This window comes from Capra hircus, chromosome 7 (assembly GCF_001704415.2).
Source record: "Capra hircus breed San Clemente chromosome 7, ASM170441v1, whole genome shotgun sequence".
Lineage (NCBI taxonomy): Eukaryota > Metazoa > Chordata > Mammalia > Artiodactyla > Bovidae > Capra > Capra hircus.
In genome coordinates, this window is record NC_030814.1 from 106,430,773 (window position 1) to 106,448,121 (window position 17,349).

Below are 17,349 nucleotides of genomic sequence, written 5' to 3' on the forward strand. Positions count from 1 at the left end.
AATACTAGGTCTATGTTTTTGTTTTTTACCCAATGTGTCAGTTTAAAAAAATATATATATTTTATTATACGTTACAAAATTTAGAATTAAAAAATTTGTTAAATAGATACTAACAGTTTTCTCAATAACCAAGAAAAAGCAGCAGCAAGCGGCTAGTCTTCCACATTTTCTACTACATGCTCACTGTTCCCACTTATTATCATTGAAATCATAATTTTAAATAAAACGGGTGCACGGAAGGACACGTGGTTACAGCAGAGGCTTCAGCCTCTGGCTTCTGCAGGACTGCTGTCTCTAGCTTGCCCTTTCTTGGACCTTCTCGGACCCCGTAGCGGGCCATGCCGTGGAGATGTCTGGGAAGTATAGTTCGAAAGGAAAAGCGCTAGGGTTCTCCTGCACGCACGCGCAGTTTGGTCCGGTGGCCTGGCGGCGGCGACGCTAAGTATCCTGCGCTAGGTGCTCCTCTTACCCTCTGTAGGGTCCGCCGCTTCCCACGTCCCGGCGAGCACAGGTACAGACTGCCTTTGAGAGTGGGCCCCGGGTGGTAGGCTCCTGCAGCAGGGAGCGGACAGAGGGTCAGCCGCGGCGAGTCCCAGCTTCGGGCGTCCAAGACCGGGCGGCCTCGGCAGGTGAACGTGGCCGGAGGAGGGGGCGTTGCCCCGGCAAGGCCCTTCGACGGACGGCGCGGCTGTCTGGGCCAGGCTCCCAGAAAGGTGTCCCTCGAGAAGAGATTGCAGGGAGCTGTGTCTCATTTCGGGATTCGTGAGCCCTGAGGCGGTTTTCAGCTATTACCGTTTGTTGGTATTTTCCCCCTACAGTTGAAACTTAATGTTTATCCCTTTTGCCAACCTTGTATTTTGGCATTGTTCTTCTAGGGTGAATCCTAAGTGACTTAACTGTTTCCTTTTGTGTTTGATTTTGTCCACTTTCTAAGTTACGTCGCTTTTCTCTAAATTTTAAATTCATTTCTAGCCAACGAAGGTATTTTTTCTGAGTCTTGTACTTTTAGGAGGGTTTATGGAAGGTGGATCGGTAACGTTTCCTTATACAGTTAAGGATGTTTGGTAACTTTCTTCACAAAGGAAACACAACGTCCAAGAGGAAGAGAAGAGGACTAATTTTTGGTTGGCTCTTTCTGAAAAGGACACCAATTCTTAAAATGACATTTGCAGAATTAGTATTATCCTAATTACTATAGCTCAGAATACCTAAATGCAGGTGTGAAGAATATTTGTCATTTCGCATTAGTTTAACGTCTCTGTGAGCCTGGTGTGACTGCTGTTTGCAGTGTTTGTATCAGGTGGTTCTAATACCTTCGTTTCATTTATCTTTATTCATAGATCATTGGCTGAAAGGTTGCAGGCTCAGTGACTGGAAGTCTGCTGACTGTGCACTCCTGGTTTTGGTGGTCAAGCACAGGTCGCCTCCAACTCACAAATGGGCTTCCAGGTTTCCTTGGGTTTCTACAGGGTGCTCAGCCTATGGAGACTTCTTGAATGAGGAGGGGAGTGCAGATAGAATAGAAAGACCTCACAGTTTCTTTCTCCCTTTTAGGCACCCTCTCTAAAAGGAGCCGCAAGAGGGAGGGAGAAATGGCCACAAGGTTGCTGCCAGCCCAGGCTCTGGTGAGTGAAGGTTTCTTTCTTGAACTGCCTTCTCGGTTCGGAGGTTGGAAACATGCGTTATCTATTGTTGAGCTTTTCTAGGTAATGAAGCCCACTCAGGGACCAGAATTGAGGAACTCCAAAGAGACGGCATATCCCTTGCTGCAGGGCCAGCCTCTTTGTGAATTTTCCGCTTAACCAGTTAGTGCTTATGGACTTGGAAATCAATGGGCCCACAGGCCCCATGCCAGTGCCATGCCCAGAGCTTTGTGAAGGATCCAGGTTTGTTTTGCCCTGGAGGGCAAAGACATAGGGGAGGGCAGAGACATAGGGGAGTCAAATCTAGGAAATCAACTGAGAACTAATCTACTACAGTAATACCTGATAAGGGTCTGGGTGATTTTCTAAGAAGATCCTAGAAAGAAGACCTAGTGGTCAGAGATGCTTCCTACTAATGTGCAGTTTTATACATATGAGCAGTATTAGGCTTATACAGATGTTGAAAGGAAAAGAAGTTACAATTTGGGCTGTGGTTTAGAGGAGGGGACAGATTCAGGGAAGTGAGACTTCCTGAGGTGAGAAGCATCTGGTTCACAGTGATTTCTTCCCTTCTTTGCCCTTTCACTTGGGGAACAATAATTAAAAGCATAATCTCTTTCCAACCCAGAAAACCTTTCCACATCAGTAGAAGAGAAAGAAAACACTTTCATTATTGAGTAAACATTACACCAGAATGTATTGGGTATCACTGGCAATCCACTAAAGAGATTGCAGAGACAGAAAGCTCACTTATATATAGCTAAGTGCATAACCCAGTTTTGCAGTTCAGAAATTTGTCAGGTGACAAGTTAGGCCCATCTCCTCCTAGGAAATGGTGACGTTGGCACATTCAAAGAAATGGTTACCAGGTGCTTGAGGAAACAGTCCTGAATTGTGAGACTTATTTAGCCATTAAAAAGACTTAAATACGTTTGGTAAGGGAAATTCGGAAAGAAGATAAAGGATGGGGTTGGAGTCTTCTCACTTACTTCTAACAGCCTTTTATTTTTAATTTGCCTTTGCCCTTACCAAATCAAAGAACACCCCGGCCTTGTGACCTTTCTCGATTTTAGGGATAAAGTGTGAAAGTATTTTTACCTCTAGAAATGTGTCCTAAGAAAATAAGCTTTTTTGTGATGTGCAGGGACACTCAATCCAGTATTTTTAGGGTTATAAAAATGGAAATAATCTAAATACCCACCAGTAGATTAGTTAAGTAAACCGTCTAATAATCTATAAGTAATCTATACAGTGAGCTACGTGGCAGCAAATAAAAAGTGTCGAGTGGGGTAAAGTTATCTGTGTAACATTTTTATTTAAATTTAGAGCCATGTTATTATGTAAAAAGTCTGAAAGAACACACAACAAGAAGTTAACAAACCTTGTTTTTGATGGTAGGAAGTTAGGTTAATGTTCCTTCTTATTTTTTTGTCTGCCCCATGTGGCATGCAGGATCTTAGTTCCCTGACCAGGGATGGAACCCATGCCCTCTACTGTGGGAGCAGAGAGTCTTAGCTGCTGGACTACCAGGAAAGTCCAACATTCCTTTTTCTTTTGCTTATTGATGATTCCTAATTTGCTTAAAAAAAAAAAAGATTCTTAATAATAAAAGAAAGGGACCACCAGTTTAAAAGAGGTGACTTGTGATGCACTGAAGCAGGAGATGTTCCCAAAGCCACAGTCAGGTATCTGATGTACCGTGAGGCCAAACAAACCAAGACATCAGAGTTGGGAGTGGGGAAGATTTATTGTAGGGCAAAGCAAGAAGAACAGATCGCTTTAATGCAAAAGACTCAACTCCCTGATGGTTTTCAGGGAAAAGGTTTTTTAGGCAAAATTTGGGATAAGGGCTGCAGACCTGTAAATTTCTTCTGACTGTTTGATAGTGAGGTAACAGGGCAGTGTTCCAGCACTGTTGGCTCAGCCTTGAGTAACCGTCCTCTACCTGGGTGGGGGCCTTAGTTCCTGCAGAAGAACTCAAAAGATATGTTCTTATGTATGTCCCTTGAGTAGGAACCAGGACCCTGCTTTTTGGCTGCACTGTTGTTCCCTGACTGCTGGCCCTTGTTTCTGCATTCCCTCGAATCCCCTCATTAGTGACTGTTTGAATATGCCCCTTGGTATTCAGGAAGGTCTAGGAGGTTGAAGCCCTTTCCCTACGAACAAGACATGGAGGACATGGAAGGGCTTTGTGTATGCAGGAGGGCCCCTCAGGGCTCCTGCTTGGTTTCGGAGAGAAGTAGAACAAAGGCTTCTGGGATGGGGAGAGAGTCCCACCTGCAGCCTTGTCACTTGGCTCTTCAAAGGTGGTGCAGCCCACCATGCTGGGCCTGCTTCTGGGAAAGCCATGGCTGGGGCCTTCGCAAAGCCTCCTTCACTGTGACTGGCAGCATCCTTTCGTCCGAGACAGAGATGGCCCAAGGTGACCACAGCCAAGCACACCTGTTGCTCCCCGAGTGAGTGTACTGGAGGCTCCTTCTAAAACCCAGTTCTCATGTCTCACCTGTAAAATGAGTTTGGTCTAGGTGATTGTACCCTTCTATGCCTAGAGTTCTGTGTTTCCATCATTGTGATTTTATTCCACGACTTCAAGTGTTTTACCTTGTCTGGCTGCTGAATTTCATTTCGCTGGGAGCACAGTGCTTCACTGACGGTAGGTAGGTGACAGAGATGTATGTGCTTAGTAAAGGAGGGGTGGTCAGGAAGTATTCAGCTCGAAATTGCTCAGAACCTAGAATGGTGACAGGGTTGCCGCTCAGTCATCCCGCTGGGGGTGTGGTCCTGGGTGAGCAGGAATGGGTTTCTGTTACAGGTGTCTGTGACATTCAGGGATGTGGCTGTGTTCTTCAGCCGGGACGAGTGGCTGTGCCTAGACTCTGCGCAGAGAACCTTGTACCAGGAGGTGATGCTGGAGAACTACAGCACCCTGTTCTCTCTGGGTAAGGACATTTCCTTGTGATGTAGAATCTGCTGGGGGAGCACCTTGGTGCCCTCTCCGAGGAGGGCATGGCCAGACTCAGCCCACAGGTGGACTCAGAAAGCAGCGGTTGCTGTTGCCCTCAGCTGCAGGGACAAGTATCAGCTTGGTAGAGTTGGTGATGGGCATCCTTTCTGTACTTTTCCTGTCTTCTGCCCCCTGGACTCTGTCCCTCTGGATCTCACAAGAGGTTCCAGCTTAGAGGAAATGTACAACCAGAGCCCTAACTTTCTTCCTGAGACCACCTCCTGGACCTCCTCTGGGAGCCCGGTTTTAAGCCCTTCTCAGAACAAATCTATTTACTCTCAACTGTCCCTTTGCCCCAGACTCTGGGGCTGGATCTGAGTGAGTGACTGGCCACTCATGTCTGCACCATGGATTCATTCTCTTTCTTGCTCATGAACAGGGATTCTGTTTTCCAAACCAAAAGTTATCCTCCAGTTAGAACAAGGGGAAGACCCCTGGATGGTGGAAAATGGAGTTTCTCAAAGCACATATCTAGGTGAGTGACAGTAATTGGGAAATGGGCATAGCATTTCCGAGCTGCTTGGGCTTTGCTGATCAGTAAGGAGGAGATACTGACCATTCTTGGGAAATACTGACCAAGCGCCTCCTTGATGTGTCAGGATAGGTGGGAAATGCTGGGAAGAGCATATCCTCACTCGACCTTTTTGAGTACTTTGTATAGCAGATTCAGAGGGAGAGTTGAATTCTTCCAGTATGAGTTGTACTTTGTCATATGTCCTTTGTAATTTGAATGCAGAGCATGTAATATGTAAAGGTTTGTGATTCATATCTTCTCCCTTTTTTCTTTTACTGGATTGATTATTTTCTTAAATTATTTTCTTTCTACGATTTGAACAAACCTTTTATCACTACAATGCATTCCTCATTGTCCCATCTTGGGTCTTTGCTTTGACTTATCTGCAACTTTTTACACATGGTTTAGCTAAAACACCAAAATGATGCATGTATGTTTATGTACTATGCAAGAGAGAGACAGCAAGGTTAGCAAAATGGTAACAGTTACTGAATTTAGGCAGAAGGTTTGCAGATATTAAACACAGCTTTCTCCTCATTCTTTTGGTGTGAAACAATTTTAAAATAACATGTTCCATCACTTCTCGGCCTTTTGGCTAAGATCAAGTGTAGTATCTGTTCTTAACAGTTTAAAATAGTATGTTCCAGACCCTGGCTGCTGAAATGTATCTCTCAATCTCTAAAATCCCTGTGGGTTGCTGAATCATAAGGGCTTGGTTCCTGTTGCATTTTAAATTTTGTCTTTGTTTCTGACACCGGAAGATGACTCACTCTTTTGAGTTTTGCTCCTTGTCTGGAATTTATTTATCCTGATGGCAAAAAGATAAGCTTTCTGTGTCAGTTCAGTCTTGTGTTTCTATTTATGAGTGCTGTCTTGAGATTTTGGCCTTTGGTTTGACTAGAGTATTTCCTGACTAATGTTTCAGAAAGGTTCATGTATACTGTATTTGTACATGTCTGATATCAATTCTTTTCCCTCTCCTGTGGGAATTATGTTTTGTATCTAGAATTCTGGCATCAGTTTTTATTTCCTAGAAATTGGTCAACCTTTGTTCCACTGTTTTGGGGCACTGAGTATTGTTGACTATAACCCTCTCTTTCCCCCACCACCCCTGTTTCCGTTTAGAAAACTTTTTTCTCCTTTTTTATTTTTTTATATCCTTTTTATCTTTGAAATTCACAAGTTTCATTAAGCTATATCCAGGAAGTTTGGGATTTTTTTTTTGTTTTTAATATTATTCAGCATTCATGGGGCCCACTGCTTTGAAGACCCAAGTCTTTTTTTCATTTCAGTAATTTTGTCTCTACCCACGTGCTGACAATTATTCTGCCATATTCTGCCATGGACAATTGGAGGTGCATGACTGTAAGAATAACAATATGAAACAAATTCAATCACAGCTCTCAGAAATAAATATATCTGTTGGATGAGTTTCAAATTTGGTTGTGAGCTTTCTGATTGGCAAATAAATTACTAATTTCAAATTGACTATATTCTTTTGTAAGATTTTAAAAATTAATTATTTTTAATTTATTTGAGGTGTGCATGGTATTAAAAAGCGAGAAACAGAAAAACAAAAGATTGATTTGAAATTTTACCAACCATACTGAGTCATTGTTAATATTTTACTATTCCTTCAAACTATAAATATTTGAGTGTGTTTGTATATGAGAAAGACACACACACAGAGAAACAGATTGATTGTACATATTGTTCTTGAGCTTGTTTTTTAATTATAAATGTTTAATTATTTAGCCATCATTGAATACAGGTCTACCTCATTGAAAGAACTCTACTATATTGTTAAGCCATATTTTATTAAACAGTCTTCCTTTTGGAAATTTTAGTTTCCCATTTTCTGCTATTGTTATCATTGCTGTTATGGCTATGGAATATAAAAGTAAAACGAAGGGGGAAGGTTCCAAATAATTATAGCACAAAGGCACAAGTCAGTCAGTTCAGTTGCTCAGTTGTGTCTGACTCTGCGACTCCATGAACCACAGGATGCCAGGCCTCCCTGTCCATCACCAGCTCCCGGAGTTTACACAAACTCATGTCCATTGAGTCGATGATGCCATCCAACCATCTCATCCTCTGTTGTCCCCTTCTCTTCCTGCCCTCAATCTTTCCCAGCATCAGGGTCTTTTCCAGTGAGTCAGCTATTCGCATCAGGTGGCCAAAGTATTGGAGTTTAAGCTTCAACATCAACCCTTCCAATGAAAACCTAGGACTGATCTCCTTTAGGATGGACTGGTTGGATCTCCTTGCAGTGCAAGGGACTCTCAAGAGTCTTCGCCAACACGGCAGTTCAAAAGCATCAGTTCTTCTGCGCTCAGCTTTCTGTATAGTCCAACTTTCACATCCATACATGACTACTGGAAAAACCATAGCCTTGACTAGACGAACCTTTGTTGACAAAGTAATGTCTCTGCTTTCTAATATGCTGTCTGGTTTGGTCATAACTTTCCTTCCAAGAAGTAAGCGTCTTTTAATTTCCTGGCTGCAATCACCATCTGCAATGATTTTAGAGCTCCCCAAAATAAAGTCAGCCACTGTTTCCCCATCTATTTGCCATGAAGTGATGAGACTGGATGCCATGATCTGTTTTCTGAATGTTGAGCTTTAAGCCAACTTTTTCACTCTCCACTTTCACTTTCATCAAGAAGCTCTTTAGTTCTTCTTTGCTTCTGCCATACACATGGTATCATCTGCTTATCTGAGGTTATTGCTATTTCCCCCAGCAATCTTGATTCCAGCTTGTGCTTCCTCCAGCCCAGGGTTTCTCATGATGCACTCTGCACATAAGTTAAGCAGGGTGACAATATACAGCCTCAACGTATTCCTTTTCCTATTTGGAACCAGTCCATTGTTTTATGTCCAGTTCTAACTGTTGCTTTCTGACCTGCATACAGATTTCTCAAGAGGCAGGTCAGGTGGTCTGGTATTCCCATCTCTTTCAGAATTGTCCACAGTTTATTGTGATCCACACAGTCAAAGGCTTTGGCGTAGTCAATAAAGTAGAAATAGATGTTTCTCTGGAACTCTCTTGCTTTTTCCATGATCCATTGGATGTTGGCAATTTGATCTCTGGTTCCTCTGCCTTTTCTAAACCAGTTTGAACATCAGGAAGTTCACAGTTCACATACTGCTGTAGCCTGGCTTGGAGAATTTTGAGCATCACTTTACTAGCGTGTGAGATGAGTGCAGTCGTGCAGTAGTTTGAGCATTCTGTGGCATTGCCTTTCTTTGGGATTGGAATGAAAACTGTCCTTTTCCAGTCCTGTGGCCACTGCTGAGTTTTCCAAACTTGCTGGCATATTGAGTGCAGCACTTTCACAGCATCATCTTTCAGGATTTGAAATAGCTCCACTGGAATTCCATCACTTCCACTAGCTTTGTTTGTAGTGATGCTTTCTAAGGCCCACTTGACTTCACATTCCAGGATGTCTGGCTCTAGGTGAGTGATCACACCATTGTGATTATCTGGGTCTTGAAGTTCTTTTTTGTATAGTTCTTCTGTGTATTCTTGCCACCTCTACATAATATCTTCTGCTTCTGTTAGGTCCATACCATTTCTGTCCTTTATCGATCCCATCTTTGCATGAAATGTTCTCTTGTATCTGTAATTTTCCTGAAGAGATCTCTAGTGTTTTCCATTCTGTTGTTTTCCTCTATTTCTTTGCATTGATCGCTGAGGAAGGCTTTCTTATGTCTCCTTGCTATTCTTTGGAACTCTGCATTCAGATGCTTATATCTTTCCTTTTCTCCTTTGCTTTTTTCACTTCTTTTCTTTTCACAGCTATTTGTAAGGCCTTCTCAGATAGCCATTTTGGTTTTTTGCATTTCTTTTTCTTGGGGATGGTCTTGATTCCTGTCTCCTGTACAATGTCATGAAGCTCCACCCATAGTTCATCAGGCACTCTGTCAGATCTAGTCCCTTAAATCTATTTCTCACTTCCACTGTATAATCATAAGGGATTTGATTTAGATCATACCTGAATGGTCTATTGGTTTTGCCTACTTTCTTCAATTTAAGTCTGAATTTGGCAATAAGGAGTTCATGATCTGAGCCAGCCATCTCGTGGTCTTGTTTTTGCTGACTGTATAGAGCTTCTCCATCTTTGGCTGCAAAGAATATTATCAGTCTGATTTTGGTGTTGACCGTCTGCTGATGTCCATGTGTAGAGTCTTCTCTTGTGTTCTTGGAAGAGGGTGTTTGCTATGACCAGTGCATTCTCTTGGCAAAACTCTATTAGCCTTTGCCCTGCTTCATTCTGTACTTGAAGGCCAAATTTGCCTGTTAGTCCAGGTGTTTCTTGACTTCCTACCTTTGCATTCCAGTCCCCTGTAATGAAAAGGACATCTTTTTTTTGGTGTTAGTTCTAAAAGGTCTTGTAGGTTTTCATAGAACCGTTCAGCTTCTTCAGCGTTACTGGTCGGGGTTATAGACTTGGATTACCATGATATTGAATGGCTTGCGTTGGAAACGAACAGAGATCATTCTGTCATTTTTGAGATTGCATCCAAGTACTGCATTTCGTACTCTTGTTGACTATGATGGCTACTCCATTTTTTTCTAAGGGATTCCCACCCATAGTAATAGATATAATGGTCTTCTGAGTTAAATCCACTGATTCCAGTCCATCTTAGTTCGCTGATTCCTAGAATGTTGACATTTTCTCTTGCCATCTCCTGTTTGACCACTTCCAATTTGCCTTGATTCATTGTCCTAACATTCCAGTTTCCTGTGCAATATTGCTCTTTACAGCATCAGACCTTGCTTCTATCACCAGTCACATCCACAACTGGGTATTGTTTTTGCTTTGGCTCCATCCCTCCATTCTTTCTGGAGTTATTTCTCCACTGATCTCCAGTAGCATACTGAGCACCTACCAACCTTGGGAGTTCCTCTTTCAGTCCTATCTTTTTGCCTTTTCGTATTGTTCATGGGGTTCTCAAGGCAAGAATTATGATTAAAAAGATTTATTGAAAAACTACTGAGCTTCATTATAAATCAAAGACATTCAAAGTAAAGCAATATAATTTTTCCCTTTAATAGGGACTATTACAAAAGGTTAAGAAATACACATTCAGTGTTTTGCTACTGTTCTGAGCAGTAAGCAATATCTTCAGTGGGATTTTGATTGAAGTATTTCTGGCTTTATTCACATAAATCCCAGGCTTAAGAATTTTTCTCAAGAAAATAATCCCATAATTGTGCAGAGCTGCAAAGATAGTGTAAAGGAATGTTTGCTTTAACATGAGGCATTACTCAAAGTAAAGAAAGCTAAATGACTTAGAAGGGAATTTATTAAATGTGACATATTCATGTACTGGAATATTCTGTAGCCATCAAAATGATATCAGCCTACTGTCATTCACATGGAGAGATGTTCATGATTTTTATCCCCAAACTTGAAAGTTTTTATTTTGTATTGGTATATAACCAATTAACAATGTTGTGGTAGTTTCAGCTGAACAGCGAAGGGACTCAGCCATACATATACATGTATCCATTCTCCCCCAAACTCCTCTCCCATCCAGGCTGGCACACAGCGTTAAACAGAGTTCCATGTACTATAGGTCCTTGTTGAATATTCATTTTGAATATAGCAGTGTGTATGTGACCTTCCCAAAGTCCCTGACTATCCCTTCCCACTGGCAACCATAAGTTCCTTTTTCTAAGTCTGTAAGTCTCTATGTTTTGTATGTAAATTCATTTGTACCATTTCTTTTTAGATTCCACATATAAGGGATGTCGTATGATATTTCTTTCTCTGACTTAACTTCACTCAGTATGACACTGCAGGTCTGTCCACATTGCTGCAAATGGCATGATTTCATTCTTTTTAATGGCTGAGTAATATTTTATTGTATATATGTACCACACAATAATTTTTTGTAAGTGAAGTGGTGCAGGGAGGTTAGTTTCAACCCACTTTAGTTTTTTAAGTAAAAGTGTTTTATTTATATAGAGAATAATTGTGGTGAGCTAAATTCCACATTTAGCAGTGATTGATTATATTTGCATGATATGTTTATGGGTGAACTATATTTTCATTTTATAGTTTTCTGGAGTTTCTTAATTTTTCTTACAATGATTATACATTTCCTTTTTAGTTAAGAATATTAAAGCTCTATTATAAAATATATTCATTACTTTTGAATCAGTAAGCCCATTCTTGAATAGTATTCTAAGTGATAGAAATGGTAGACAAAATCATTTTGAAAAATGTACTCTCCCAGTGTTCCCTGTATCACAATACGGCCCACATCTCCATTGGATTCCCCAAGCCAGAGTGTTAGTTGCTCAGTTATGTTTGACTCTGTTACTCCTTAGACTGTAGCCCACCAGCCTCTTCTGTTAATGGAATCCTCCAGGCAAGAATAGTGGAGTGGGTAGCCCTTTCCTTCTCCAGGGGATCTTTCTGACCCAGGGATTGAACCCGAGTCTCTTGCATTGCAGGCAGAGTCTTTACCATCTGAGCCACCAGGGAAACCCCAAGCCAAAAGCCAGACATTATTGTTGAGTCCTCTCACTTATGCTGTACTCCTTATTCACAGGTGAACATACCTGTCGTCTCTGCTTTTAAAATGCCCCAGTGTGCCTGCTTCTGTTACCATGCCAGTGCAAACTGCCATAACCTTCATCCAGGAAGACTGTCGCAGCCTCCTAATGGGCAGCCCTGTACCTGTCTTTGTTTTCTTTTCCTCTTTTCCCCCAATTACAGTCCATTTGTCACACAACTCCATAGTTTTCCTTTTTAAACAAAACAATCATGTTCCTCCAACCCCCCAGTGATCCTTAGAAGAAATTCCAAATACTGCCCTATGTTTTACAAGACCTTGCATGATGTGACCCCCTGCCCATCTCATTTCCTCCTCTTGTAGCACTCTCCCCCGTTTCCCTCTTGTTTAGGCCACACTAGTTCTTTATATTCTGCAAACACACAGAGCTTCTTCCTGCCTTATGGCCCTTGTAATTGCTCTTCTTACCCAATTTTTACATGGACAACTCTTATGTTATTTAAATCTTTAACTTTATTTCCTCACCATAGTTTGAAATATCAAGTTGTACACATCACCTTGTTTTTGTTTATTTTCTCACAGTTGTCATCACTCCCAGTACTTTATTTGGTTACTTGGTCATTGTTAATATTGGCTACTAGAATGTAAATCCTGTAAAAATGTGACTCTTATCTGGCATGTTCTCTATAATCCTGAGTCTTGACCTTTGCATGGTACATAGTGGATACTAAGTAGATACTGTCAGTGAAATGTATTACATTATTCATAGCACTCCAGGGAGTTCCAAAACTTCACTAGCTGAGGCTGTTTCAAAGAGACTTTCAGAGGCAGTGCTTCTCCCACTTGTTTATAGCCCCTCTGCAGTTTTCTCTTGGTTTTGGCTTGAGTGCACTGGTGGCTGACCTGAAAGATGAAGCTGAATAATATACAACCTGCTGTACGCAGATATACTGTGTACCCTGCTGACCTCTGCTTTGTTACTAGATCAGGCCTGGTTCCTTTACTGGAAGAGCTGCCCTCTGAGTTCCTCAGCCCACCCACATATAGTTTTCTTCAGACTTTTTCCCACCCAGGTAGATCTTCCATTCTGCTGCTTTCTCTTGCTCTTCTGTTTCTCACCCTTTTCTCAGTTCAGTTCAGTTGCTCAGTCATGTGCGACTCTTTGCAACCCCATGGACTATAGCATGCCAGGTTTCCCTGTCCATCATCAACTCCTGGAGCTTACTCAAATCATGTCCATCAAGTTGGTGATGCCATCCAACCATCTCATCCTATGTCGTCCCCTTCTCCTGCCTTCAGTCTTTCCCAGCTTCAGGGTGTTTTGCAGTGAGTCATTTCTTCGCATCAGGTGGCCAAAGTATTGGAGTTTCAGCTTCAGCACCAGTCCTTCCAATGAATATTCAAGACTGATTTCCTTTAGGATGGACTGGTTGGACCTCCTTGCAGTCCAAGGGACTCTCAAGAGTCTTCTCCAACACCACAGTTCAAAAACATCAATTTTTTGGTGCTCAGCTTTCTTTATGGTCCAGCTCTCACATCCATACCTGACTACTGGAAAAACCATAGCTTTGACTAGATGGACATTTGTCAGCAAAGAGATGTCTCTGCTTTTTAATATGCTGTCTAGGTTTGTCATAGCTTTTGTTCCAAGGAACAAGCATCTTTTCATTTCATGGCTGCAGTCACCATCTGCAGTGATTTTGGAGCCCAAGAAACTAAAGTCTCTCACTGTTTCCGTTGTTTCCCCATCTGTTTGCCATCAAGTGATAGGACTGGATGCCATAATCTTGGTTTTTTTGAATGTTGAGTTTTAAGCCAGCTTTATTACTTTCCTCTTTTCACTTTCATCAAGAGGCTTTTTAGTTCCTCTTCACTTTCTGGCATAAAGGTAATGTTATCTGCATATCTGAGGTTATTGATATTTCTCCCAGCAATCTTGATTCCAGCTTGTGCTTCATCCAGCCCAACATTTTGCTTGATGTACTCTGCATATAAGTTAAATAAGCAGGGTGACAATATACCGCCTTGACGTACTCCTTTCCCAATTTGGAACCAGTCTGTTGTTTTATGTCCATTTCTAACTGTTGCTTCTTGACCTGCATACAGATTTCTCAGGAGGCAGGTCAGGTGGTCTGGTATTCCCATCTCTTTCAGAATTGTCCACAGTTTATTGTGATCCACACAGTCAAAGGCTTTGGCATAGTCAATAAAGCAGAAATAGATGTTTTTCTGGAACTCTCTTGCTTTTTCCATGATCCAGCGGATGTTGGCAATTTGATCTCTGGTTCCTCTGCCTTTTCTAAATCCAGCTTGAATATCTGAAAGTTCTTGGTTCACGTACTGTTGAAGCCTAACTTGGAGAATTTTGAGCATTACTTTGCTAGCATGTGAAATGAGTGCAATTATGCAGTAGTTTGAACATTTTTGGCATTACCTTTTCTAAGGACTCCATAAATATGTTTGTTAGCCATCCTTGTATTTTTTGATGTTATTTTTCTTTATTCTCAGTGCAAGAGAGACTTACATGTTTCATTTATTTTAGGATGGGAGAGCTTGTTTGAAACCAGAGTTTCTGAAGAAGAAAATCAGGACGTAATGAATCAACTCTTAGGTGATGGTCCTTTTGACTTTAGGTTGGGAAAAATCTACATAAACGAGGAAACCCTAGAGAATCAACAAAGCAAAGAGAACAGAGCTTTGAGGGAAGTCTTAGTTACCATCAAGAAAACATGCATGAAGGACAAGAGCTTTATAGGTATTGACCTTGGGAAAAATCTTGATCTAAAATTATCACTTATTAGAAAACCCAGAATTGTTTCCAGAGGAAGGAAACCTTGTTCACAGCAGTATTCAATTCTATTTAAACAGCTGGGAATCAGCACAGTGCGTAAGTGTTACAAGTGTAATATCTGCGGGAAAATCTTCCTCCACAGTTCTTCCCTGAGTAAACATCAGAGAATCCATACTGGAGAGAAGCTCTATAAATGTAAGGAATGTAGGAAAGCTTTTAGCCAAAGCTCATCTCTAACTCAGCACCTGAGAGTTCATACTGGAGAGAAGCCTTACATATGTAGTGAATGTGGAAAAGCCTTCAGTTTCACTACATCTCTCATTGGACATCAGAGAATGCACACTGGAGAGAGGCCCTATAAATGTAATGAATGTGGAAAGACGTTTAAAGGGAGTTCATCCCTTAATAATCACCAGCGAATTCATACTGGAGAGAAGCCCTATAAGTGTAATGAATGTGGGAGAACCTTTAGCCAGTGCTCATCTCTTATTCAGCATCATAGAATTCATACTGGAGAGAAACCATATGAATGTAGTCAGTGTGGGAAAGCCTTTACTTCAATATCACGACTAAGTAGACACCACAGAATTCATACCGGAGAGAAACCTTTTAATTGTAATGAGTGTGGAAAGGTGTTTAGTTACCACTCAGCCCTTATTATACATCAGAGAATTCACACTGGTGAGAAACCTTATGCCTGTAAAGAATGTGGGAAAGCCTTTAGCCAAAGCTCAGCTCTTATACAACATCAAAGAATTCACACTGGAGAAAAACCCTACAAATGTAATGAATGTGGGAAAGCTTTCTCCTGGATTTCACGGCTTAATATACACAACAGAATCCATACTGGAGAGAAACCATATAATTGTAAGGAATGTGGAAAAGCTTTCAGTTCGCACTCAGCAGTTAATACTCATCGAAAAATTCATACTGGAGAGAAACCTTATAAATGTAATGACTGTGAAAAAGCTTTCAACCAAAGCTCAGCACTCATTCAGCACCAGAGAATTCATACTGGAGAGAAACCATATAATTGTAAAGTATGTGGGAAAGCCTTTAGACAAAGTTCATCCCTTATGACACACATGAGAATTCATACAGGAGAAAAGCCCTATAAATGTAAAGAATGTGGGAAAGCTTTCAGTCAGAGCTCGTCTCTTACAAATCATCAGAGGACTCATACTGGAGAAAAACTATTAAGTTAAATGCATGGGGAAAAACCTTCCAACTGAAGTTCATTCCTTACAAAATATCAAATAATTCATTCTGGGGAGAAAATCATGAGGAGTAATTAATTGTGCATTAAACTTCAGGATTTAGACCTTGCCAAACATCAGAGACTTATGATGCAAGGTAACCTTAGAAATATTAGGAAAGCTTGTATAAAATGTTTCTTCATACATTCTTAACTTATTACTGACTATAAAATAGAAAATGTATCAAATCAAAGGGTTAGTATTTTATTTTTTTTCTAGTGTTATGTGGTAACAGCTACCCGCTTTCACAGGCATTACTGGGAAGCTTGTTGATTAATGGAAAAGTGCAGCCATAAAATCCAGACTTTGGATTAGTCTAGGATTGTATATTTTTGAAACTGCATTTGAGTTTCAAAGCCAGTTGTACTAAGAAAAATGTATTAGAAATGAAATTTAAACAGATGACCTGGAACTACCTCACTGTCAGTAAAATTTGTATTTTTAAGAGTTTAAAAGCAACTTTTGTACTTGGTGGTGGTTAAAACTTTTGAGTTATTTCTCCCGTGCTGCCTACGCCATTCACTTGAAAATAAAATCACTCTGTAAACTGGTTTAAGTTCTGGGAGTGTTCTCCCTGACCACTTGTTCCAAATTCTGAATCAGAGCTAAAGTTACTTTATTTCAAATGACAAAATACATGATATTTCGCTTGTTTTTCTCATAAATTGATTACCAATGTTGTGTTACATTGAGAATTAAAGATAATTTAGACAACTACTGCTTTTGCAAGTTAATTTACTGATAAGAGTTGTTAAAAATTATCTTGCAATGTAAGCATAGGGAGCATGACTCTTGGCCGCCAGGCTGTGTGCCTGCTTCCTTGAGTTCTCTGGTTACCAGCCACCAGGAAGACCCAGGAACACATGGAACTCTGGTAGTTCTCCTGTTAGGTCAAATGAACACGGTAGTTTTCACGCTTATATTTTACGTTCACCTCCATCAGGTGATGCTTGCTCCCTTTCACACTCTGAGGACCACTAGACAAAACTTGAGGCTCTAAGTTCAGATGCTTTTTCCTCCAAAAAATGGACTGTGTCCTTTAACAAGTTATTAATCCCAGAAACCATTTCTACAATGTGAACAGTAATTTGAACAAGATAAAAACAAATCGTACTAATATTGTTGAGCTTCACAGAGGGTAACATCTAATTTTGCCAATTTTATCAGGAGTAGGCAAGCACTTAAGAACTGGAATACTCATTTCATTGAAAAAGCAGTTTTTTTCTATTTGCCAAGGTGCTTTAAAAAAAACTCCAAAAGGGTTAGGAGTGGAGATTAAGTAAAGCAAAAATTAGTGAATTCATCTTTGCTTCTTAGGACTCAACAGTCTCATTGTAACAGTCTCATTGTTTCAGACTTGTGAGGAGCAAACTCTTCAGGGTCATTTAGTATTCTACTTGCCATGTCCCTTTTCATACAACATTCTTTTAAATTCTCTGATTACCTAAGGGAAGTTCTTAGGAAGTATATAACTTTCCTAGGAAAGACAGAGCTTCTTAGTTTGGAGTGCTATACCAGAATACCAGAGACTAGATAGCTTATAAACAATGGAAATTTATTTCTCACAGTTATGGCTGGGAAGTCTTAAGATCAGGGCATCAACATGGTTGTGT

At 40.8% G+C, this 17,349-nt stretch overlaps 2 protein-coding genes across 3 annotated transcripts in view; both read left to right on the top strand.

Annotated features, from left to right (window-relative positions):
- Positions 469-16,975, top strand: ZNF879 (zinc finger protein 879). Its single transcript, XM_018051576.1, is given in 6 exon segments — positions 469-511; positions 1,555-1,625; positions 4,456-4,582; positions 5,027-5,122; positions 14,232-15,643; positions 15,646-16,975. Coding segments are annotated over 5 exon segments (1,794 nt in total). The 5' UTR covers positions 469-511; positions 1,555-1,592; the 3' UTR covers positions 15,772-16,975.
- ZNF354C (zinc finger protein 354C) overlaps positions 1,570-17,349 on the top strand; it is a 70,135-nt gene continuing 54,355 nt past the window's right edge. Inside the window, exon 1 of one of the 2 annotated variants that reach the window (XM_018051568.1) lies at positions 1,570-1,625. The gene's annotated coding sequence lies outside the window, so the exon portion shown is untranslated. Of the gene's footprint in view, positions 1,626-4,481; positions 4,583-17,349 lie in introns of those variants that run through there. The other variant, XM_018051569.1, reaches the window with a different exon arrangement.